This window comes from Myotis yumanensis, unplaced genomic scaffold (assembly GCF_028538775.1).
Source record: "Myotis yumanensis isolate MYYU_CA2020_CCGP unplaced genomic scaffold, mMyoYum1.0.hap1 SCAF_24, whole genome shotgun sequence".
Classification (NCBI taxonomy): Eukaryota; Metazoa; Chordata; class Mammalia; order Chiroptera; family Vespertilionidae; genus Myotis; species Myotis yumanensis.
In genome coordinates this window covers 4,482,296-4,506,921 of record NW_027223775.1, presented here as the reverse complement: position 1 = coordinate 4,506,921, position 24,626 = coordinate 4,482,296, and the positions used below count along the sequence as shown (strand labels likewise).

The 24,626-nt window shown below is 43.4% G+C and overlaps 1 protein-coding gene and 1 pseudogene across 7 annotated transcripts in view; one reads left to right on the top strand and one right to left on the bottom strand.

Moving 5' to 3' along the window:
* TXLNG (taxilin gamma) overlaps window positions 1–6,364 on the bottom strand; it is a 100,417-nt gene extending 94,053 nt beyond the window's left edge. For 5 of the 7 annotated variants that reach the window (XM_070402744.1, XM_070402743.1, XM_070402741.1 and 2 more), the window contains exons 1-2: window positions 6,223–6,364; window positions 5,577–5,637 (exon numbers count right to left, since the gene is read on the bottom strand). In XM_070402744.1, coding sequence (XP_070258845.1) covers window positions 5,577–5,630 — 54 coding nt within the window. In that variant the 5' untranslated portion in view covers window positions 5,631–5,637; window positions 6,223–6,364. Of the gene's footprint in view, window positions 1–5,576; window positions 5,638–6,086; window positions 6,192–6,222 lie in introns of those variants that run through there. The other 2 variants (XM_070402739.1, XM_070402740.1) reach the window with 2 other exon arrangements.
* A 7,382-nt stretch (window positions 6,365–13,746) lies between these two features.
* Window positions 13,747–14,212, top strand: LOC139000574 (small ribosomal subunit protein uS17-like; annotated as a pseudogene).
* Window positions 14,213–24,626: the final 10,414 nt, after the last annotated feature.

Genomic DNA, 24,626 nt, shown 5'->3' with positions numbered 1-24,626 from the left:
TGTTCAGGAAGCAATCAATTGATGTGTCTCTCTCACATTTATGTTTCTCTCTCTCTCTTCCTTCTACTCTCTAAATATCAATGGAAAAAATATCCTCTGGTGAGCATTAACAAAAAAACAGAACAAAAAAATTCTCAGATAAATAAAAGATCCTAGTAGATCCGCAATACAAAAAATACAAGAAGAGTCCTTGTATTTTAAGGAAATAAATGGACAGTCCAAATTAATTCAAAACCATAAACAAATAAAATAATAATAAAAAGATAACTGTACAGATAAATATAAAAACCAGTTATACTGTATTTTTGGCATATAGCTCCTTTTTTCTCTACATGACTTAAAAAACAACTTTAAAAAATAATTATAAATCTACATTAGCACAGAGATGCATATAGATCTCATCTCTGACAAAACAAGAAAGCAGACCTGTATACAAGCAGACTTTTATATAGTAACTAGAGGTGTGGTGTACAAAATTCATGCACAGAGGGGGTGTTCCTCAATCCAGCCTGCACCCTCTCCCATTTGGGACCCCTCAGGGGATGTCTAACTGCCTGCAGTCAGACATCCCTTTCACAATCCCAGACCGCTGGCTCCTAACTGCTCGCCAGCCTGCCTGCCTGATTGCCCCTAACTGCTTCTGCTTGCCAGTGTGATCATCCCCTAACCTCTCCCTTGCCGTCCTGATTGACGCTTAACTGCTCCCCTGCTGGCCTGATTGCCCCAAATGCCCTCCCCTGCAGGCCCGATCGCCCCCAACTGCCCTTGGCTGCCGGCCTGATGGCCCACAACTGCCCAACCCTGCCGGGACCCACCACCTCCACCTCTGCATGAGGCAGCCGAGATGCTGGGACCAGCCTCCTCCGCACCGCACAGAGCTGTGGGACCCACCAGGCCTCACTGCACTGAGCGGCCGCCTGGCCCTGCCTCCGCTGTGCGTGTGGCCATCTTGTGGTAATGTTGCTACCTAGGCTTTTATTATATAGGATGAAACTAATTTGATGCTAATTGTAAGATGTCAACTGTAATATTGACCCCCAGGAATACACTAAAAAATAACTACACACTATAAAAAAGAGAAATGAGAACAGAATTAAAATAGTCTATTACAAAAGAAGGCAGTATGAAGGAAATGAGAAAAAGATGAAAGACAGAAGAAAACAAAAAAGAAATGGCAGAAATAAATCCTTTCCTTACAGCAATTACTTTAAATGTAAGTGGGATAAACTCTCCAATCCAAAGGCCAAGAATGACAAATTTTTTAATGTATTTTTATTAATTTCATAGAGGGAGAGAGAGATAGAAACATCAATGAACAGAGAGAATCATTGGTCAACTGCCTCCTGCACATTCCACACTGGGGACTGAGCCCAGACATGTGCCCTTGACCGGAATTGAACCCAGGACCCTTCAGTCGATAGACCTACGCTCTATCCAAACCACTGGGGCAAAAACAACACATGTTTTAAACCATAATCCAATTATATGCCATTGACAAAAGAATTACTTTACATATAAATAGACTGAAAGTAAAATGAGAGAAAAGGATATTCCATAACAACTGTAAGCAAAAGAAACATAAACCTGGCCAGGTGGCTCAGCTGGTTGGAGCATTGTCCCATACACCAAAAGTTGCAAGTTTAATTTCCAGCAAAGGCACATAACTAGGTTGCAGGTTCTCTCCCCATTGGGGATGTACAGGAGGCAACAGATTGATGTTTCTCTCTCACACTTGTGTGAATGTGGAAAGTTTGTAGACAATGCTATCCTCCCTCCTTCTTTCCACACACACGAAAGGATTTGAGCTATGGTGTTTCATACCAGGCAGGGTGCTAAGGCCTGGGTATATGTTGCAGGGGAACAATGCAGCACCCTCCATCAGTCAGTTCATAGAAAAGGGACAAAGTCTAACCTGTGTCGATGGACTGAAGCCTTGTCCACCATGAAGTGAATGGGCCCAATCAGGATATTCAAGAGTAGAGGAAATGCCAAAACAACAAAGTATATTTTCTTGTCAATGGTGAAACCTCTTTCCAAAGGAAACCTGAAAAAAGGCATAATATCTTTCATTTATGCTGGGGATATTGGCATGTCTTCTTTCAAGGCAGTTTCCACACTGACTATGTGGATGTAAAAAACAACAGAGCCCTGTTGTAAGAACTCTAGGTTATAGAGATTATGTGGAAAGAGCCCTTGGGTTGTGTTCTAGTTGGGATCAGCTGAGCTGAGAAAAAGAGGTGGACTGGCAAGCATTGGCACTGGAGTCCACACAAGAGCTTGATCTAGTTGCAATGGGACTTACTCTGTGGGCACAATTCCATTTCCTCTGTTGGAAGCATCAAATGCCTGTAAATGTATCAGCAGCTGATTTGAATTCCCTGGCACCTATTTGAATTCCCACAGTCCAGGCTACCCATGGCAGAGAGAGCACCCCTTAGTGCTCCTCTCAAAAGAGGCACTAATACTTAAGTCTCAAGCATTATCACAGTTTTAGAGGAAACACAGGTATCTCCTGATGCATTAGAAAGCATTGTAAGGCAAAGGAAACTAAGGAGAAAATAAAAAGCTTCTGTACAGCAAAAGAAACCATCAACAAAACAAGAAAGTCTACTGCATGGAAGAACATATTTGCCAATGTTATCACTGATAAGGGCCTAATCTCCAACATTTACAGAGAACTCACACAACCTAACAAAAGGAAGATAAACAATCGAATCAAAAAATGGGCAAAGGACCTAAATAGACACTTCTCCAAAGCAGACATACAGAAAAGTGACATATTAGAAAATGTTCAGTCACTATGCATCCTAGAGATGCAAATTAAAACCACAATAAGGTACCATCTCACACCTATCACAATGACTACTACCAACAAATGACAAGTGATGGTGAGGATATGGAGAAAAGGGAACCCTTGTACACTGCTGGTGAGACTAGTGCATCCTCTGTGGAAAACAGTATGGAGTTTCCTCAAAAAGTTAAAAATGCAACTCCCATTTGACCCAGTAATCCCACTTCTAGGAATATATCCTAAGAAACCCAAAACACACATCCAAAAGGATATATACATCTCTATGTCCATAGTAGCACATTTTACAATAGCTAAGATTTAGAAACAGCCTAAATGCCCATCAATAGATGAGTGCATAAAAAAGTTAGAATACTACAATAGAATACTACACAGCAATAAAAGTAAAGAACCCTTACCATTTGCAATAGCATGGAGGGCAAAATTAGCAAGTCAGAGAAAGATTAATATCATCTCACTCATATGTGCAATCTAATGAATCAAATAAACTAATAAACAAAAATAAACCCAGATTCATAGAAGCATGAACAGAACCTCAGAGGGAAGACAGGGGAGGGTGGACGGGAAGAGATCAACCAATGAACTTGTATGCATGTGTGCATAACCCATGATAGAGTGGTGAAGGCCTGAGGTGGGCACAGGTTGGAGTCAGGCCAGAAGAGGTCAAAGGTGGTGGCAAGGTGGGGCATATATAATACTTTCACTAATAAAAATTTATAATAAAAGAAAAGCATTGTAAAAAGGGGTGGGAACACTCTTTTTAAAAATTATCTTTGTGCCCAGGCTCATGTGGCTCATTAGAGTCATCCTGTACAATTTACAATAGCTAAGATTTGGACCTGGAGAGTATTATGCTGAGCAAAACACTGTGTGTGTGTGTCTGTGTGTGTGTGTGTGTGTGTTTTTCCTAATCATCGCACATACCTACATTGTAGGATCAATTCCCGTGGGGTGCATATGGGAGGCAATGGATCAACGTTTCTCTCTGTCTCTGAAATCAGTGATAGCATATCCTTGGATAAGTATTTAAAAAAAAAAAAGTACAGTGGCAATCCTACAATTGCACAAAACAGTCTTGAAAGCAAAAAATTATTACGAGACAAAATGCATTAAACTGTCAAAGAATCATCAATGAAAAAATACATGACTATAAATGTATATATACCTACCATCAAAACTGCAAAATGCAGAAGGAAAAATGAACAGAAATCATGGAAAAAATAAGCTATTCTAAAATAACAAAACCCAATAAAAGCCATCTCCTAAAGAGTGATGAGTTATTTTCCTTTTAATTTCCTCAATATTTTAAAAAATAACTACAATTATACATTATTTCTGATTCCTAAAAAAAGAGCAGAGGTTAAAAAATATTGTTTCAAGTCAGTGACCCAGAAGAAATTTTAAAAATTAATGATCATAAAGAACTTATGGCAGAAACCGGTTTGGCTCAGTGGATAGAGCGTCAGCCTGCGGACTGAGGGGTCCCGGGTTCGATTCCAGTCAAGGGCATGTACCTTGGTTGCGGGCACATCCCCAGTAGGGAGTGTGCAGGAGGCAGCTGATCGATGTTTCTAGCTCTCTATTTCTCTCCCTTCCTCTCTGTAAAAAATCAATAAAATACTTTTTTTTTTAAAAAGCAACAACATTAAAAAAAAAAAAAAAAGAACTTATGTACGAGTGATTTTGATTTTACTGATAGAAGATATTTTCTCAACTTTTTAAAGTGAAAATTGAAAAAGTAAGATTTAATGAAATATTTCAATCTCAAGCTATAGTCAGTTAAATGAGGGAAGGAACTAAAAGTAGATTCCCAGAAAAGAATGAAGCAAAGAAATGAGAAAATGAGTACACAAAATGAGACAACAGAAACACAAGTAGGTTTATCCAGCTATTAACCAGAAAAGGTTTAAATGCTTATTGATTAAATCTTTCTTGCTAATTTAACAATTTTCTATTCTCATCCTAAGTAGTATAAATAGGAACTTATGTTCCAAATTCCAGTGTTTTGGTTTCTTTTTAATCAGAGTTGTCCCTTGGGAAGATCCTACAAAATCATTACCCAAAGTGGCAATTTAAACTATTAGGTATAGCAGAGATTTTCAACTGGTGTGCCTCAATAATTTTCAAAACATGCAAGATGGGCACTGATTTCTTTTTCCTTAGATTGTTAAATTTAAAAATGACAACAGCCAAAACAATAGCCGTCCAGTGAGAATGAATAAAAATTATAGGTAATATAATTAGAAGATTGGCAACAAATATATTTTTTAGTGTGCTGCAGAATTCTAGTAATTAATATGTACTAATGAGGTGAAAAAGATTGAAAATTTCTGCCCTAGAACATGTTCCATCCCCAGCTTCTTTTTCAAACCTGTAAATACTGGATCTTTTGAAGTTCATTAGACCTATTAGAATATTATTTTACAATTTCAGGAGTGAAGGTTCCAATATTTTCAAATGAAATGTTCTTTCCCTGCAATTTATCACTCCAAGGTGTGAAAACCTATGGCTCAGTCGCTAGATATTTTTAGAATTCTAAGCACTAACCCCAGAACAAGTGGAGTCTACCATTATGAAGGTCTGAACATTCTTGTATTCAAAGAGAAGTAAGTAAAAGACAAGTGGAATATTCGAGCGAGATTTCCAGAATGAGAGACGAAAGGCCAGGTGGGAAAAGGCTGAAGCACACCCCAAAGAAAGAAAGACCCACACACCACACCACATCCACACAAAATGAGATAGTTATTACAAAGACTATGGTGCTCACCGATTTTGCTAGATCGAGGTCCTCCGAAATCACCTCCGCATCGTTTGGCCACATGTAGATTCTGCCAAGAGCCACAAGTTCAGGAAACAAATGACCCTAACTTCTCCTACTCGGTGTCCAACCAGTCCGCGATTTGGTGGACAGCAAAAGACCAAAAAACGGGGGCACACCGCCATTACTTAACTGCGCAACAACCTGGGCTTGCCTGCAGGAGCTCACCTCTCTGAGCGTCCAGCCACCTGCCAAAACCCAAGGGCAAGTCCTCACTGCGGCGCCTACAACCGAAGGCACCTGGACAGTGTGGCGTGGGAGAACGGACAACGGGAGTCCTAGGACCGTGGGGAAACCCTGTGTCGTTTGTCGCACGTGGTGTCACAAATGCACTCCCCCCGCCACATTCCCTTTATCTCTCAGTGTGGGCTATATTCTCATCTCCATTACTCAGCTGAGAGTTCTAAAATCCAAGAATTTCCCTCCACTCCGTTTATTCCGATACAACGCCACACACACCTGTTGCCGATGTCGTCACCGTTGCAGGAAAAAAAGCCGTAAGTTCGTCTGGTGGCTAGGGATAGTGTGACAAGCAACTCAATTCACTCGATATACCCTGGCGCCCAGGGGCAACCAGGACATTTCCCGAACTTACCGGCTACTGGCTTGGTTGTAGTCCGATTCTTTCCGGTTTCAAAGATCTCCTCAGAGCTGCCGCCTATTCCCCATGCGCGCCCTTTTACCTGCCTCGCGCAAACGTTACGGAAGTACACCAAGCCCTACAAACGGGCTAGCAGCCTAGCAGCCAGTGGAGCTCCTAAACTTCCGAAATCCAGAGACCAATGACTGCGCCGCAGGCTACCCACGTGACCGGAGGTTTGGCCCGCTATGCCTTACAGTGAGATAGGAGTGGGGAGCAAATGACAGTGGGCTGGATTTATAGGCCAAAGGGCAAAGAGAGAGCAAGCGAGTCTGCGCAGACCGAGATAAACAATATGGAAGGCACTGCAAGTCCCAGCAACCCGCGCGACCCTAGCTCTGAGTCTAAGATCGGGATAGAGAGCAATTGTAAATTCTAAAAAGAAAACCCGCCCTGCTACGCGTGCAGCCTGCTGGGACTTGTAGTTTTCAAGGGGATTATGTACCCCAGTGATTAAAAGTAACTAGAAGAATTTTGGAAATATTCCAATATTTGGGATAACGAGAGATCAGGGTCAGGTGAGAAAAATAATGTTGTGTTTCTGTTCCTGTTCGGTTACATGCCGTTCTCAGCCCGAATCATTTGGGGCAAAGGGGTCTTACTTCGCAAAAAGCAGAATACTGGCTTTTAGAACTTCAGTTTTCCTGCTGGATACCTGTCTAGAGCTCTGCCCCTACTCCAGAATCCTCAATATCGTTTACCCCTCCAGAATTACAGCATAAGACAGAGATCACTGAGATTTTTGGCTAACCCACCCATCATTCAAATACAGTGATCCACAATTACTTCAGGCTTCCTACTAGTTGAAACGATTCTATTGTCTCCACCATGTTTCCTTTCTTAGGTTTATAACAAATTTGCTTTCTGAAAAGTTAAAGTTCATGGTGCTAGGGCAGGCTAAATAGCCATCTCAGACGATGAGTAAAGAAAAACTGATTTTTTTTATGGATGGCATATTCTTAAGGGAAGGGCTTCACAGCACTGAGTCAAGGGGTTGAGGTCCATAATGGCAGCAAAAATGTACTTAGGCCAGTGAAACAAGGAAGGGCATAGAAGAAGCAACAGGGAAGTCTCAGTTGGGCTACCTTAATTCACTGACAAGTCAGAAAAAGGGAGGCCTTGGACACAGGCTCAAGGGGTTAGCCTCAGAGGAGCTGCGACTGCCCATTGCTCCCCTGGTTTTGATAGTGATAGGGGCAGAAATAGAATGTTGGGGAACCAGCTAGAATTGTAAGAAATATTAATCATGCTCTATTATCCATGATTGTTTTATTCTTGTTAAAGAAGGCACATTCTAACTTGGCTGGCAGCTGCATTGAGTACCTGAGAGTTCACCTGGAAGTGCAGACCATCCGCCCCATTTGGAGTTGCCTATTATCATGGAAAAGATTAACAACTTTGCTGCAGAAACCAGAGCAGCCAGATCTTTGAAGACCCTTGCCCTCTTTGCATATCACTAAACCCTTTAAAGATCCCCAGCCCTCTGCTTACCTGTAAACTGTTCATTTGGCATACCTTTTTGCCTGTTTCCCCAAGTAATCCTTTGTACATCTACCAATATAAGCAGTCAGCTTATGGTGGCATGTAGAGAAGATTTCTGTGGATCACCTGCTGCTCTCCTATGCTGTTGGCAGGATTGGAATAAAAGCTTATGTTTCAAACCTGTCTCTGCTTAATTGGCTCAAGTAGTGACAGGCAGCATAGACCCATTGATTGTCTGGTTATAGTTTCAAGTCCCTGGGACCTCTTAGAGGTTAGGAGATATCTAAGGTAGGGCAGTGATGGCAAATCTATGACACCTATGTCACCTCTGACATGCGAACTCATTTTTTTTTTATTAAATAGCATTCAAATATATAAAATAAATATCAAAAATATAAATCTTTGTTTTACTGTGGTTGGAAATATCAAAAAAATTTTATATGTGACATGGCACCAGAGTTAAGTTAGGGTTTTTCAAAATGCTGACACGCCAAGCTCAAAAAGTTCACCATCACTGAGGTAGGGGAAGGAGAGAGGGAAGGGAATGGCACTATTGCACGCTTTGGAGGGAGAGTGTGGATTGGATCCTTTCTTAGTTTACCTCTTTCTTGCAGGTGTAAATCTTAGGGGAGGTCCTAGGGGAGGTCTTAATAGAATATTTATCAGCTTCTTAGATGTGCTCTTTGAGAGTCCTGGTTCTCCACTGACTGGTTGACACCAGGGAAAGGGGTTATTATTCACAGTAGCTGGTCCTGAGGCAGCCATAGTGTCATTTGTCTGGTTTTCTGGGCCTGGAGCTGAAATACAACTGAGACCTAAAGGTTATTTTTAAGAAGGAAGAATTCAGAGGGACTAAACCTCCTGACCAGTGATATGATAGGGGAGGATAGGTTACCCTGAGGGCAAGGTTCTTATTTTCCAAGTTTTACCACTTATTAGGAATCTGGGGCCTTCTGCCTTGTAAGTTTCTGTACCTGGCCCATCTTTCTGGCTCTCCTCATGTCTGTCTAACAGTTTCCAGGTTTATTTTTTTTCTTTGTTTTTGTTGTTGGTATTAGGGTTCTGAAGAATGTTTCTTTTTAATATTATTATTTTTTAATCCTCACACAAGGATATTATTCCATTGATTTTTAGAGAGAGTGAAAGGGATGGGGAGAGACAGAGGGAGAGAAACATTGATGTGAGAGAGACATATTCACTGGTTGCTCCTGCACACCCAGACTGGGGCTAGGGATTGACTCCTTAACTGGAATAAAACCCAGGACCCTTCAGTCCCTGGACCAACATCCACTGAGCCAAACTAGCTAAAAAATCACAGACACAACAGTGTGTAGTTACCAGAGAGAGGAGTAAAGGGTAGTAAATGGTAAAAGGGGTCAAATATAAGGTGACTGAAGATATCATTTGGGTGGGAAACACAGAATGCAATATACACAGGATGTGTTATAGAATTATACCCCTGAAACCTATACAATTTCATTTACCAGTGTTAACCCAGAATTTAATTTAAAAAGAACAAAAGGGAAAATATCACCACTTTAATTGTAACCATGGTTTTAAGAAGCCATCATCAGCTATCTAATAAATGAGTAATATGCAAATTGACCATCACACCAACACACAAGAAGGCCGCCCCTATGTGGACATAAAATGGCCGCCACAAGATGGCCAGCAGGGGAGGGCAGTTGTGGGTGATCAGAGGAGCAGGAGAGGGCAGTTGGGGGAACCAGGACTGTAGGAGAGGACCATAGGGGAGGGACCCTGACCAACACGGGAGGGCATTTGGGGGGCTGGGGAGAGGCCAGCAGGAGAGGAAAGTTGGGAGAGACCACGCCTGCAAGGGAGGGCAGTTGGAGGAAACCAGGCCTGAAGGGAAGGACAGTTGGGGGGGACCAGGCCTGCAGGGGAAGGCAGTTGGGGGCAACCAGGCCAGCAGGGGAGGGCAGTTAGGGATGATCAGGCCAGCAGGGGAGGGCAGTTGGGAGGGACCAGGCCAGCAGAGGAGGGCAGTTGGGGGCAACCAGGCCTGCAGGGGAAGACAGAGACAACTGGGCCTGCGGGGGAAATCAGGCTGGCAGGGGAGGGCAGTTAGGGCAACCAGGCCTGCAGGGTAGCGTAGTTAGGTGTCACTGGACCAGCAGGGTTGCGCAGTTAGATGTCACTGGACCAGCAGGGTAGCGCAGTTAGGGGCAACCAGGCCTGCAGGAAAGGGCAGTTGGGAGGGACCAGGCCTGAACGGGAGGACAGTTTGGGGCAACCAGGCCTGCAGGGGAAGGCAGTTCGGGGCGACCAGGCGGGCAAGGGAGGTCACTTAGGGGCAACCAGGCTGGCAAGGAAGGGCAGTTAAGGGTGACCAGGTTGAGCAGGCTTGAGAAGTTGGGGGTGACCAGCTTGCAGGTAAGGATAGTTAGGAGCAACCAGGCCAGTAGGGGAGGGCAGTTTGGGGCAATAGGGCTGGCAGGGGAGTAGTTAGGTGTCTATTAGGCTGGCAGGGGAGTGGTTAGGGGTGGTCAGGCTGGCAGGCTAAAGCAGTTAGGTGCAATTAGGCAGGTAGGCAGGTGAGCAGTTGGGAGCCAGCAGTCCTGGACTGTGAGAGGGAGGCCTGACTGCCTGTTTAGGCTCGATCCCACCAGGATCAGGCCTAATGGGCAGTTGAACATCCCCTGAGGGGTCCCAGATTAGAGAAAGTGCAGGCTGGGTGAGAGACACCCCTCCTCCCCCGTGTACAAATTTTATTTACCAGGCTTCTAGTTACTATAAAATTCCAGAATACTTATATCCTCCCCGACTCCCCTTCCCCAAATTACTCCACATTCTCCCTTCACCTCATTGATTGGCAATTATCAATCTGTCTCCTCTCTATAAATTTACATGACATATGTGGTCCTTTGTGTGTGGTTTCTTTCACTTATTACAATGATTTCAAGATTGTACCAGCAATCAATTCTTATTTCTTTTTATGGCTCCATAGAACTGCATTTATTGGATTTACCACATTCTCTATTTATTCCTCTGGAGATGAACATTTGGATTGTTTCTCTATTTTGTGTTTGTGAGTAGTGCTGCCATGAACATTTGTGCACAAATATTTGAGTATATACCATCAATAAAATTGTCAGATCATATGATAATTCTCTTTAACTGAGGAACCAACAGGTGTTTTCCACAGCACTGCACAATTATATATTCCCACCAGCAACATATAAGGATTCCAATTTCACATCTGCCCTTTTTAAATTTAAGCTTTTATTGTTGAGATATAGATGTTCTTTATAAATTCTGGATACAAGATCCATATCAGATATGGTTTGCAAATACTTTCTCCCATTTTGTGAGTTAACTTTTTTGATATTGATGAAATTCAATTTATATTATTTTGCACTTGGACTTTTGACGTTGCATGTTAGAAAACATTGCCCATGGATGTGATGATTTATGGTATGTTTTGTCCCAAACATTTTGTAGTTTTAGGTGTTTTTTTTCCCTTTATAACCTTAAACTATTTGAATTATTTTTTGTGTATGCTATATGGCAGAATTTAACTTTATTATTTTACTTGATGACCAATTATCTTAGCACCATTCTCCCCCATTCAGTGGTTTTGACACAACTTGTAGAAAATCAACTGACCAAATTGTAAATGTTTATTTCTGAGGTCTAAATTTTATTCCATTTATTTACATTGTCTGTGAGAAGTATTGTCATGTAATCTTGAGAAATTGTTTCCAAAATTGATTTGGTTTTCTGGGCTCTGTGTAATTCCCACATGAATTTTAGGATCACCTTGTGCATTTTGGAGAAAGCAAAGCAAAACATAGAAGTCTTTCCATTTTTTTATTCAGGTCTTTTAAAAATTCAACAATATTTTTCAGTTTTTTGTACAGGTACTGCACTTTTTTGGTTAAATTTATTAATATTTGTTTTATTCTTTTTGATACTATAGTGAATAGAATGTTTCCATAATTTAATTTTTGAATTATTCATTTCTAATATATAAAAATACCAGTAAATTTTGTGTGTTAATGTTTCTTATGGCAGTTTTGCAAATGTGTGTTTGTTCCTGATTGTTTATATTTTCTATGTAAAAGAGCATGTCTTACAAAAGTTTTCTTTTCTTTGCACATCTGGATGCCTCCAGTTGGTTCCTTAGTGTTAAAGAGTTTGGGGTGATCTTGGAATTAAAAAAAAAAAAAAAAAAAAACAACAGCCGAAACTGGTTTGGCTCAGTGGACAGAGCGTCAGCCTGCGGACTGAGGGGTCCCAGGTTCGATTCCGGTCAAGGGCATGTACCTGGGTTGCGGGCACATCCCCAGTGGGAGATGTGCTGTGCATGACAGGGGGGAGCTCCCAAAACCCCTGATTGACCCTGCTCTGTGCATGACAAGGGGGAGCTCCCCAAACCCCTGATGGGCCCTGCTCTGTGTGTGACAGGGTACGGAGCCCCAACACCCCTGATGGGCCCTGCTCTGTGCATGGCAGGGGGCAGCGCCCCAACCCCCTGATCGGCCCTGCTCTGTGCGTGGCAGGGGGTGGCGCCGCAACTTCCCTATTGACCCTGCCTTGAGTGTGACAGGGGGCAGTGCCCCAACCCCTCAATCAGCCTTACTCTGAGCGTGACTAGGGGTGGCATCGCAACCTCCCCATCCGCCCTGCTCTGTGCATGACAGGGCGGCGCCCCAACTCCCCAATCGGCCCTGCTCTGAGCCCGACCAGGGGCTGCACCTAGGGATTGGGCCTGCCCTCTGCCACCTGGGAGCAGGCCTAAGCCAGCAGGTCATTATCTCCTGAGGGGTCCCAGACTGCGAGAGGGCACAGGCAGGGCTGAGGGACCCCCTCTCCCCCCGAGTGCACAAATTTTTGTGCACTGGGCCTCTAGTATATATATAAAAGCCAAGCGCCCAGAACAACCAGAATGACCGGTCCTTATGACATGCACTGCAACAGGCCAACAGGCCCATTCAGGGGTGGGGATGGCCAGTCAATCTCCCATGTCCCGTCACCCCTGCCAGCCCACCCTGAATGACCCTGATCAGAGCTGGGCCAGCTGGACCCCACCCGTGTACAAATTCATGCATCAATCCTCTAGCTAATCTATAACAAAAAAAGGCCAGAATATATAATGGAGTAAAACATTCTCCTCTGCAAGTAATTTTCAAAAACTGGACAGGTAACATGCAAAAATGAAAAAAGACCACTCTCCTACATTATATACAAAAACAAGCTCAAAATGGACTCAAGACTTAAATGTAATTACGATCAAATTTCATAAAATTCCTGCTAGAAAACACAGGAAATAAGGTCTTTGACATCATTCTTAGTAATATCTTTTCAGCTATTCCCCCTCAAGCAAAGGAAACAAAAGCAAAAACAGAAAATGGGACTTTGTCAAATTAAAAGTCTTCTGCACAGCAAAGAAAACTATCAACAAAACAGAACAAAGGATAGCCATAGCCTGTTTGGTTCAGAGCATCAACTATGGCCTTCAGACTGAAGGAAGGGTCCTGGGAGCTTGTGCTGGAGGCAATCGCTGGATATGTCTCTCTCACATCAGTGTTTCTCTGTGTGTCTCTCCCTACCTTCCTCTCTCTAAAAATCAATGGAAAAATATCCTTAGGTTAACAACAACAGTAACAACAAAAAGACAGCTTACTGAATGGGAGAATGTACTCACAAATGACATATCTGATACAGGCTTAACATCCAAAATATATAATGCACCATACAGTTCAATAACAAAAATAAACAAACACACAAATAAACAATCTGATCCAGAAATGGAGAGGGTGGTAGGGGCCTGGTTGGAGCATTATCCATCCCATAGACCAAAAAGGTGTGGTTCAATTTCCAGTTAGGGCATACACCCAGGTTGCAATTTCAGTCCCTGGTTAGGGTCCTCTCTCTTGTCTCCCCCTCTTTCTCTTCCACTCTCTCTCTCTCAACAAATTTTGGAGAGGATGCTGAAACAGAGGAACCGCTTCTTTTCAAGAGGCTGGGAAGATGGCAGACATTCAGATGGAGCGAGCCTACCAGAAGCAGCCCACCAACTTCCAGAACAAGAGGATCCTGCTGGGAGAAACTGGCAAAGAGAACCTCCCTCCATACTACAAGAACAGGCCTGCGGTTCAAGACGCCCAAGGAGGCAATTGAGGGCACCTACATTGACAAGAAATGCCCCTTTACCGGTAATGTCTCCATCCGAGGGCACATATTGTCCGGCGTGGTGACCAAGATGAAGATGCAGAGGTCCATTGTTATCCGCCAAAACTGCCTCCACTACATCCGTAAGTACAACCGCTTCGCGAAGCGCCACAAGAACATGTCAGTGCACCTGTCGCCCTGCTTCAGAGACGTCCAGATCGGCGACATTGTGGGTGAGTGCCGGCCCCTGAGCAAGATTGTGCTCTTTGACGTGCTCAAGGTCACCAAGACCGCCGGCACCAAAAAGCAGTTCCAGAAGTTCTGAGCTGGCTACCTACCCCCGCCCCAACCAACTAAAGTTATTTTCTCAGTCACAAAAAAAAAGAAAAGAAAAAGAGGAACCTTTGTGCACTGTTGGTGGGACTTGAAAATGGCATAAACTCTAAAAAAAGTGGAGATTCCTAAAAAAAATAAAAATAGAGCTTCTATTCAATGTAGCAATACCACTTCTGTGTATTCATCTAAATAATACAAAAATATTAATTTGAAAACATATTTGGATCCCTATGTTCATTGCTGCATTATTTATAATAACCAAGATATGGAAGCAACCTAGGAATCCATGGATAAAGAAGATAAGGTCCATGTATGCAATGGAACATTACTCAGGAATAAAATAGAATGAAATCTTGGCATTTGGGGAAACATGGGTTGAACTACAAAGTATTATAAGTGAGACAGAGAAGGAAATATTCCATATGTGGTTCCACTGATACATGGACACTAAATAAAAACAAACACAGACTCATAGAAACAGAGGGGAGGCTGGTGGAGTACAGGTTAAAAAGGTGAAGGGGAATATAGTCAATAGCACTCTGAAAATTTTTCAGAGTGACAGATTCTTACTAGATTTAGTGAGATGATCACAATGTAAGTTATGTAAATGTTAAATCACTATATTTTACATCTGAAACTAATATAATATAATATATCATTTATACTTAAATTTTAAAATGTAACAGAGTGAATAGGCAACAAGAAAGTGGGAGAAAAATATTTGCAAATTACATACCTCTTAAGAGATTAATATTCAGGATATATAGAGAAATCCTAAATGAACAGCAAAAACAAAAACAATACAATTTAAAAATAGAAAAAGGACTTGGGTAGACATTTGTCAAACTGGAAGACAGTATGTGCCTCAAAAAAAAAAAAAAAAATAGAACCGCTATTTGACTCAGCAATTCTGCTTGTAGGTACAGCATACCTAAAATAAGTGAAAGCAGGATATTGAACAGATATTTGTACACCCACGAAGGTTATCAAGTATTGTATACACATACAATGGACTGTTATTCAGCCTTTCTAAAAGAAAGGAAATTCTGGCACATGCTATATACAACATGGTTGAACCTTGAAGACATTATGCAAAATAAAATAAGCCAATTACAAAAAAAAGACAAATATTATATGATGCTACTTAAATTAGGTACTTAGAGTAGTCAAAAATAGAGACAGAAAACAAAATTGAGGTTGATTGGGGCTGAGGAGAGAGGAAATATGGGAACTTATTGTTTAACTAGAGCTCTGGTGCAAGAAATTTGTGCATGGGTGGGGTCCCTAGGCCTGGCCAGTGATCAGGGCCTATCAGGGCCATCTCACCCAGTCTTGATCAGAGCCAGGATGGCTGGGGCCTGCTGGCTGCTGAATGGGGCCTGCCGGCTGCCAGACAAGGTCTGTTGAACTGGCCTGCAGGACAGGGGGAGGGACCACAGAAGGTTTGCTGAACGGGTGGGGACCAGTGGGGGTTGGCTGGCTGTGGGAGCTTGGCTCTGGGAGGGCACTAACCACCAGGGGGCAGCTGCTGGATTGAGCATTGGTGGTCAGTGTGCATCATAGTGACTGGTCGACCAGTTGTTCCAGTTGTTCTGGTTGTTTGGTCGTAAAGGTCACTTAGGCTTTCATGTACACTAGAGGCCTGGTGCACAAAATTTGTGCACTGTTAGGTACCTAGGCCTGGCCAGCTGCTGGCTAGGATCTCTCTTCCTCAGCTGCCAGCTGCAGGCTGCCAGACTGGGCCTTCCTTCGCTCCACACCGCCCCCTGATGGTCAGTGCACATCATAGCGAGTGATTGAAATCCTGGTCTTCCGGTCGAAACACCCGAGGGGACACTTTGTATATATATATATATATATATATATATATATATATATATATATATATTGACTAGAGGCCTGGTGAACCAAAATTTGTGCACTTGGCAGGGTCCCTCAGCCCGGCCTGTGCCCTCTTGCAGTCTGGGACCCCTCGGGGAATGATCACCTGGTGGCTTATGCCTGCTTCCTGAGGGATCGGGCCTAAGCTGGCAATCAGACATCCCTCTGGCAGCCTGGGAGCCCTTGAGAGATGTCCATGGGGAGCAGGCCTAAACTGCAGTCAGACATCCTTAGTGCTGCTGAGGAGGTGGGAGAGGCTCCCACCACCATTGCTGTACTGGCAGCTGGCAGCCTGACTTGTAGCTGAGCAGAGCTCCTTTTGTGCGAGCACACTGACCACCAGGGGCAGCTCCTGCATTGAGTGTCTGCCCCCTGGTGGTCAGTGTGTGTCATAGTGACCAGTGATTCCCAGTCGCTCTGCTGTTAGGGCCAATTTGCATATTACCCTTTTATTATATAGGATAGAGGCCTGGTTCATGGGTGGGGGCCAGCTGGTTTGCCCTGAAGGGTTTATCCCAGATCAGTGGGGGGGGGGGGGGGGGGGGCGGGGTCCCGCTGAGGTGCCTGGCCAGCCTGGGTGAGGGGCTGAGGGCTGTTTTCAAACTGGCCACACCCCCTTCAGGGTGGGGGTCCCTGCTGGGGTGCCTGGCCAGCCTGAGTGAGTGGCTGATGGTTGTTTTCAGGCTGGCCACACTCCCTTTGGGGGTGGGTCACCCCTGGGGTGCCTGGCCAGGCTGGGTGAGGGGCTGATGGCTGTTTGCAGGCTGGCCAAGGCCCCCAGTGGGGACCCTCACCCCATGAGGGTGTGGCCATCCTAGTTGAGGGGCTGGTGGTTGTTTTCAGGCTGGCCACAGCCCCTTCAGGGTGGGGGTCCCCTCTGGGATGCCTGGCCAGCCTGGGTGAGGGGCTGATGGCTGTTTGCAGGCTGGCCACAGCCCCCAGCCACCCAAGCTCCTAGTGGAGGCTGGCTGGAAGCAGGTATCTGGGATTTATTTAGCTTCTATAATTGAAACTTTGTTGCCTTTTGCGGAGGCCACAGCCTTCCAAGGCAAGCGGGAAGCTTGGCTTCCTCCATCGATGGGGCAACCAAGCCTCCAGCTTGCTTCAGCTCCGTGGTTGCTAGCCGCCATCTTGGTTGGGTTAATTTGCATATAGTCGCTCTGATTAGCTGGTGGGCGTGGCTTGGGCATAGCAAAGGTATGGTCAATTAGCATCTTTTTCTTTTATTAGTGTAGATATCTAGAAGCAGAATTGTTGGTTCTAGTTCTGTCTTAATTTTACCATAATATAAATTTTTATTTGAGTTCAGTTTTAAAGGGAAAGAAGGGCTTCTCAGTTTTGTCAAATTGCATTTGAAGAGGAAATCTGATAAAGAATATAAATGCAAAGTCACTAACTAACTATGGACTCCTTTGTTAGGTTGCAGAGCAGATGCCCATAGACAGGATCACCACGATCACCATGATCACCATTTCCTTCATTGGACCCCTGAAGTATTTTAATTGTTAGCCTTGGGCAGTGAAGTGTGAGATGATTTGTGTGGAGGTCAAGGACAGTGAGAAATGTTGAAGCTTTTCTCTAAATGAGCTTAATTATGGGCCCATAGCTGCTAAAACTGGGACAAGGTGGTGCTCTGTGACTTTCCCCATTTCAAATGGCCTCAGGCATAAGTAAGGCCATAGCTGGTTCACTGAGGTATGTTGTAGAGGAGGCTCAGGTTGCTTCACGCTGCCTTCTGCCTTTGTACTATCAACAGGATTTACTCCCCCTTCTGGTCCTTGGACCTCTAGCCAGAGTTGGGTAAACCCTCCTCTATTCACCAGTAGTGGATGCTTTGTCCTTCCACCCAGCACCTGGCTGGAATCTGGAGATTTCCCTATCCCTTAAATTCTATTCTCCCATGATCCATTTTACTGTGTGGAAGAAAACCTGGTTACCTCTGAAGCCTCAGGTGAGTGGATGTGAAGTATAAATGGTCCCTAAGCCAATAGGGATCAGTGTGTAGTGGATCAGAAGGAGAAAGAATCGTCCTGTAAAATATTTTTCTACTTGTTAGCTTACTTGTACTTTTCCCCCCTCCTCTTTCTTCCCTAACCCTCAGCCATCAGAAACAGAAAGCCATATAAATACTCTCTAGGAGGCACCAAAACTGTCTTAACATATATAAGATGCAATATGTATAAAGGTCATACAGATACTGTTTAGGAGGCTGCAGGAATGATAAACTAATGGTTGCCAGATTCCAACTATTAGTTATCTGTGATCTGTAGCAAGATGTGAAGCATAAAGTACATCAAATTCCTGTTTTAGTTGACAGTACAGTATTATACTCAGACCTGTTTGGCATACCAAATGTTCTTGGGTTCTCAGTTTGGATCAAGTGACTATATTGAATTTTATTTATGTTCCTGGGAAACAACTGTTTAGAAATTCTCTTAATCCTTTTATTCTATACAGAGACCACTTCAAAATTCTATGCTCTAGGAAACTGGTAACCCATGTGATTTGAGTAAGAATCTGCACACTCTTTCTCAGGATTTTCATAAGACTCAAGGATGAGTCCCTTGACTCTGCTAATCAGACTTTATCCTAGCTAAACTTCCTTCTTCTTCCTTTTTAGTTACTCACCAACAATTCCAATAATTGCAAAAATCAGCACCAACTGTAATCATTTCACCTGTAACTTGTCTACTCTTCCTTGTAACTAAAAAGCAAAACCACCCTGTAGAGATCCTTTCATTTTCTGATATGGGGTGCTCTCTCTATTGCAATAGCAAAGATATAAACTATCCCATAGTGGTAAGTTTTATGTTTGACACAAGCTTCCATAGACATTATGTCCTTGTGTTTAACAGACTTAAACCATAGATAATTCACTTGGACAGCCTTGGTGCCTCTGCTTATTGTGCAGAGCATAGATGTTTGGTACAGATATCTCCTTATTTATTGGAACTCCTAACTTTGCAAGTATAAGGCACCAATGAACATGGAAGGAATGGCAGAATCACAAATGGAACTCAAACAAGAAGACATGAGCCACTAACATGGCATCTTTGTGAATGACATACCTTCTCTGAGGATTAGAGTTCCTGTAGCCTCAGCACTTTACTTTCCCACGATATCCCTCCTAGGAATGACTCCAGAGATGGTTGGAGGAATGAAGGAGGTGATTTCATGTTTCATTTTGGTGGATCATGGAGCAAGTGTTGTTCTCTATAAAGTAACAAGTAGACTCCAGGTTGGCAAAAGTTATACCCTTTGGGCAGTGGTAATACATATAAAACACAGTCTGGTTAATTGTTTGGTCACAAGTTTTCTTCTCTCTTACCCATTTCTCATGAGAAAATGTAAAAAAATATCTGCTAGTACCTCTGTACTAGTTTACACACAGGTGAAGAAGCCCTGAAAAAGGAAAAGGAGCACTAGCAATGAGGAAGTGACTGATATGGACATGCCACTGGGTATGTTCCTTTTTTTTAAAGGGGAGAATGATGATTTTTATTTATTTTTTAAAATATATTTTATTGATTGTTTTACAGAGAGGAAGGAAGAGGAATAGAAAGTTAGAAACATCAATCAGCTGCCTCCTGCACAATCCCTATTGGGGATGTGCCCACAACCCAAGGTACATGCCCTTGATTGGACTTGAGCCTGGGACACTTGAGTCTGCAGGCTGATGCTCTCTCCACTGAGCCAAACCGGTTAGGGCTGGGTATGTTCCTTTATGTCCTGGTATGTATTTTGCACTGACAAAGCTTAAAGAGCATAGTGAGAGAGGGAAAGAAGACAGAGGAGAACCAGTGCTTAGGTGGATGCCTCAGAAATTGCATTTTTACTAAAGGAAGTTCATTCAGGAATCAGAGGAAGACTCACCCCTTTCCCCAGCCTTCTGAAGCCTTTATAGAAAAGTGTAAACTCCAGATAACAGTATGGTGGTTATCAGAGAGAACAGGATTGTAGGAATAGCACTGGGTAAAGGAGGTAGAAAAATGTACAGAAGGAGACTTGACTTTGAAGCCTATATAATTTTGTTAATCATTGTCACCTCAATAAATTTAATTTTTAAATAGTGTAAACTCATCTATCATCACAAATAAAATCTAACTTTCAAAATGAGTCAAAATTATAACTTTCGTGAAGATATATGAATGCCAAGAAGTAATATATCTGCAAAAAAGATTCCTTGTGGTTAACTAGATGCAAATTCATACCTCAGGTGTAGCAGTCATTGCTGACAACAGCTTCTCAAACACTCCTGTGTTTCAGGGAAAAGCCATAGACTGAGTGGCCAGCCTTCTACACTGCGGTTCCTGATGACAGCTGGAATATATAGGGGAGATCCTAAAATCATCTTTCAATCAATGGGCTGAGTCCTGCCCCATCCAATGACACCTAGGCAACCATAGGTGTCATTTAATTCTATACTGACCAATCAGAGAGACTCCATAGCAACCAACCAGACAGCCATGAGGCTGACCAATCAAACAGTGCATATTTGGATTCTTCATTTGTCTAACAGTGTGACTAGGGCAGAACTTTCTCTATTTAAGTGGGCTCCCTTTGTATCAGGGGAGTGCAATTTCCCTTTCTATCCTGGTCAAATTTTCCCCCCAAGCAAACAGTTTACCTGAATAAAAAGTTTCTCCTTTTACCACATCCCAGATTGGGGAATTCTGGTGTGAATTCTGATTGGTAGTAGTATTGTTGACAGATTTAAAATGAATATGTATTAAGTATTGTATTCAATTTAAAGTAAAGGAATCACTATGAGGCCATAACCAGTTCAAAGAAGAAGTCAAAGAAGCACAAATTATCTATATATATATAAAAGGCTAATATGCAAAGTGTCCCCATCGGAGTTTGAGCAAGAGTCTGGGAGTTCTATCACTCACTATGACGTGTGCTGACCACTGAGGGGTGGTGAGGATGAAGGCAGGTCCTGGCCAACAGACAGAAGAAGGCCCCAGCTGGCAGCTGAAGGCCCTGATTGGCCCTGATTGCTAGGCACCCTAGGGAATTTTGTGCACTGGGCCTCTAGTATGAAATAAATAAATATTGAAATGTTAAGTGGCAGAGAAACCAAGATGGCGGCATAGGTAAACACCTGAAATTGCTGCCTCGCACAACCACTTCAAAAATACAACTAAAAGACAAAACGGACATCATCCAGAACCACAGGAAGGCTGGCTGAGTGGAAATTCTACAACTAGAAGGAAAGAGAGATTCAGAGGAGGTGTGGAAGTAAAGTGCAGATGTACAGAGGCGCAGGCGGGAAGGACTGGCAACTGAGGACACGGTTGTCTTTTTCAATCAGGAGGGAGACACAAGCTCATGACTGCTCTGAACTCCAGTTCTGGGCAAGTCTCTGGAGACTCAGACTCATACTGGGAGAAACTGGACTGTCTGGCAGTGGGCGGAACTTGAAGGTGGTTTTCTCTCAGAGGTGCTTGCAGCGATTACCACAGGACACTGAGACCCAGGCCCTCTTAAGGCAGGGCTGAGGATGAGCATTAGCTGTTTGCTCAGCCCTACTGATCCCCGGAGACCCAGCCCCACCCAAGCTGTGCACAGAGGCTTTTGCATATGAATGGCCTGGCCCTTTGCAATCTAAAATTACCTAACAAACTGCAGCTGGGTCAGAGAGACCCAGAACATCCAAAAGAAGGCCCAAGGCCCCACAGCACCTTTCATTGCTTCACAGCTGGGCCTCATCTGGGCATCTCCAAACCCCAAACAAAGAAGAGGAATCTGCATATCTCTCCATAGCTTCTGCTGGGTAGCCTTAGGCAGCGGCTAAATTAGCACCTCCTTAGAACCAAGAGCCAGTGTACCCAGTGGTCAGGGTGGGACCATCCAGATTACAAATCCTCAGATCCATAAGGAACACACTCAGGGGGCAGACTCAGTGAGCACCAAAGCCCCACTGAAGCAAGTCTTGCACATAAGACACAGCTGAATCTCACATCAATTGGCCTGGAGGTCAATTCCTCCCAATGATACCAACAATAATCAAGGCTTAACTACAACAAGACTGTGCACACAGCCCACAAAGGGGTGCACCAAGAGTGTCCACCTCAGGTAATTGGGGAGGCTGAGCCACTGGGCCCTATATGACACCTAGCACACAAAGCCACTCTACCAACACAGGGAAGCAGCCAAAATGTGGAAACAAAGAAACAGGTCACAAATGACAGAAATGGAGGAAAGCAAACTACTGGATATAGACTTCAAAACCACACTTATAATGTTTTTCAAGAATTTTCTAGAAACCGCTGATAAGTTTAGTGTGACCCTCGATAAATCTAGTGAGACCCTCAAGGATATGAGAAAGGCACAACTAGAAATTAAGCATACACTGACTGAAATAAAGAATATTATACAGAGATCTAACAGCAGACTAGAGGAGCACAAGAATCAAGTCAGAGATTTGAAATACAAGAAAGCAAAAAACACCCAACTGGAAAAGCAAAAAGAAAGAAGAATCCAAAAATATGAAGATAGTGTAAGGAGCCTCTGGGACAACTTCAAGCGTACCAACATCCGAATTATGGGGGTGCCAAAAGAGGAGAGAGCAAGATATTGAAAACCAATTGAAGAAATAATGACAGAAAACTTCCCCCACCTGGTGAAAGAAATAGACTTCCAAGTCCAGGAAGCTCAGAGAACCCCAAACAAAAGGAATCCAAAGAGGACCACACCAAGACACATCATCATTAAAATGCCAAGAACAAAAGACAAAGAGAGAATCTTAAAAGCAGCAAGAGAAAAACAGTTAGTTACCTACAAGGGAGTACCCGTACCATTGTCAGTTGATTTCTCAACAGAAACTTTGCAGGCCAGAAGGGAATGGCAAGAAATATTCAAAGTGATAAATACCAAGAACATACAACCAAGATTGCTTTACCCAGCAAAGCTATCATTCAGAATTGAAGGTCAGATAAAGAGCTTCACAGGTAAGAAAATGCTAAAGGAGTTCATCACCACCAAACCAGTATTATATGAAATGCTGAAAGGTATTCTTTAAGAAGAGGAAGAAGAAGAAAAAGGTAAAGATAAAAATTATGAACAACAAATACATATCTATCAACAAGTGAATCTAAAAATCAAGTGAATAAAAAATCTGATGAACAGAATAAATTGGTGAGTATAATAGAATCAGTGACATAGAAAGGGGACTGACAATTCTCAGGGGTAAAGGGGTGTGGGGGTGCAGGAATACACTGGACAAAATTTGTACACCTATGGATAAGGACAGTGCAGGGGAGCGGGGAGGAAAGAGCAGAGGGTGGGGTGGGAACCAAGTGGAGGGGAGCTATGGGGGGGGGGGAATAGAAATAACTGTAATAATCTGAATAATAAAGATTTAATTAAAAAAAGAAATGTTAAGTGGCAAAAATGACTGTTAGAGTAGAATGTCCTAAACTGCACAGTATTTACTTGCATTTCTCTGCACAAAAATTATTTTTGTACTGCTATTCCTATATATAATCAACACAGCTGTAAAATAGCTCCCACACAATCATAATCAAATAACCCAGATGGGTGTACTCTGTTAAACAAGCATGGGTTTCCAAGAAAGCACAATTTTCCTCCTACATTACCATATTTTAATTGCTGTTTGAAAAGACTGTTTCTAGTTATGGGTTTAAAGAATGCTTGGTTTTATTTAGGAGGGAATGTTGGAAGTCTCATGCCCTTTATTATTACTAAAGGCCCAGTGCATGGAAATTCATGCACTGGAGGGGGAGTCCCAGCCCGGCCTGCCCCGTCTCACAGTCTGAGAGCCCTCAGGGGCAGGAGGCGACCCGGCGATCAGGGGAAGGCAATGCCCCATCACACCTCTGCTGCTGCCACTGCCAGAAGTGCAAGCCTCAGCCCTCCCTGGTTAGCTGAGCCTTAGGTGGCTCTGGGTGGCTGGGCAGCCAACATCTGAGGCTTGCTTGCACCTTTGGCCAGCCCTGGGAGGCTGGGAAGCCAGCATCTGAGGATTGCCTGAGCCTTGATCTGGCCCTGGGCAGCTGGGGGGCTGAGGGGACTGGGGGACTCTGGAGGCAGGCACATGGCAATGCTTTGCCATGTTCCTGCCTCTCTGGCAGGGCTAAGGGCACTGGAAGCCCCCATCTTGTGACTATAGGAGCTACCATCATTGAGGGCAGGGCAGTCAATTAACATATCCCCTCCTATTGGCAGTGGGCACCACCATCTTTGTGATAGTGTGAGGGTCAATTAGCATATTCCCTCTTTAACATGTAGGATTGTAATTATTTGTCTTCTGCTGAAATGATGCATCAGCTCTTGAAATGACAATCTGAGTGTTTCCATGTGTACTTCCACATTTGCTGATTTCATATATACCAAGCTGTATTCACAAGGAAAGCCAAGCAGGAGGAGGAAAACCCTGTAAAGCTATAGTTTTTTATTTTTAATGACTAGTAGTGCTAAGAGTAAATAATATCTGATGCAGGATTAAGTCAGAATACAGGTTCTTCATAAAATTATAAATTGAGTCATACCTATCTGGG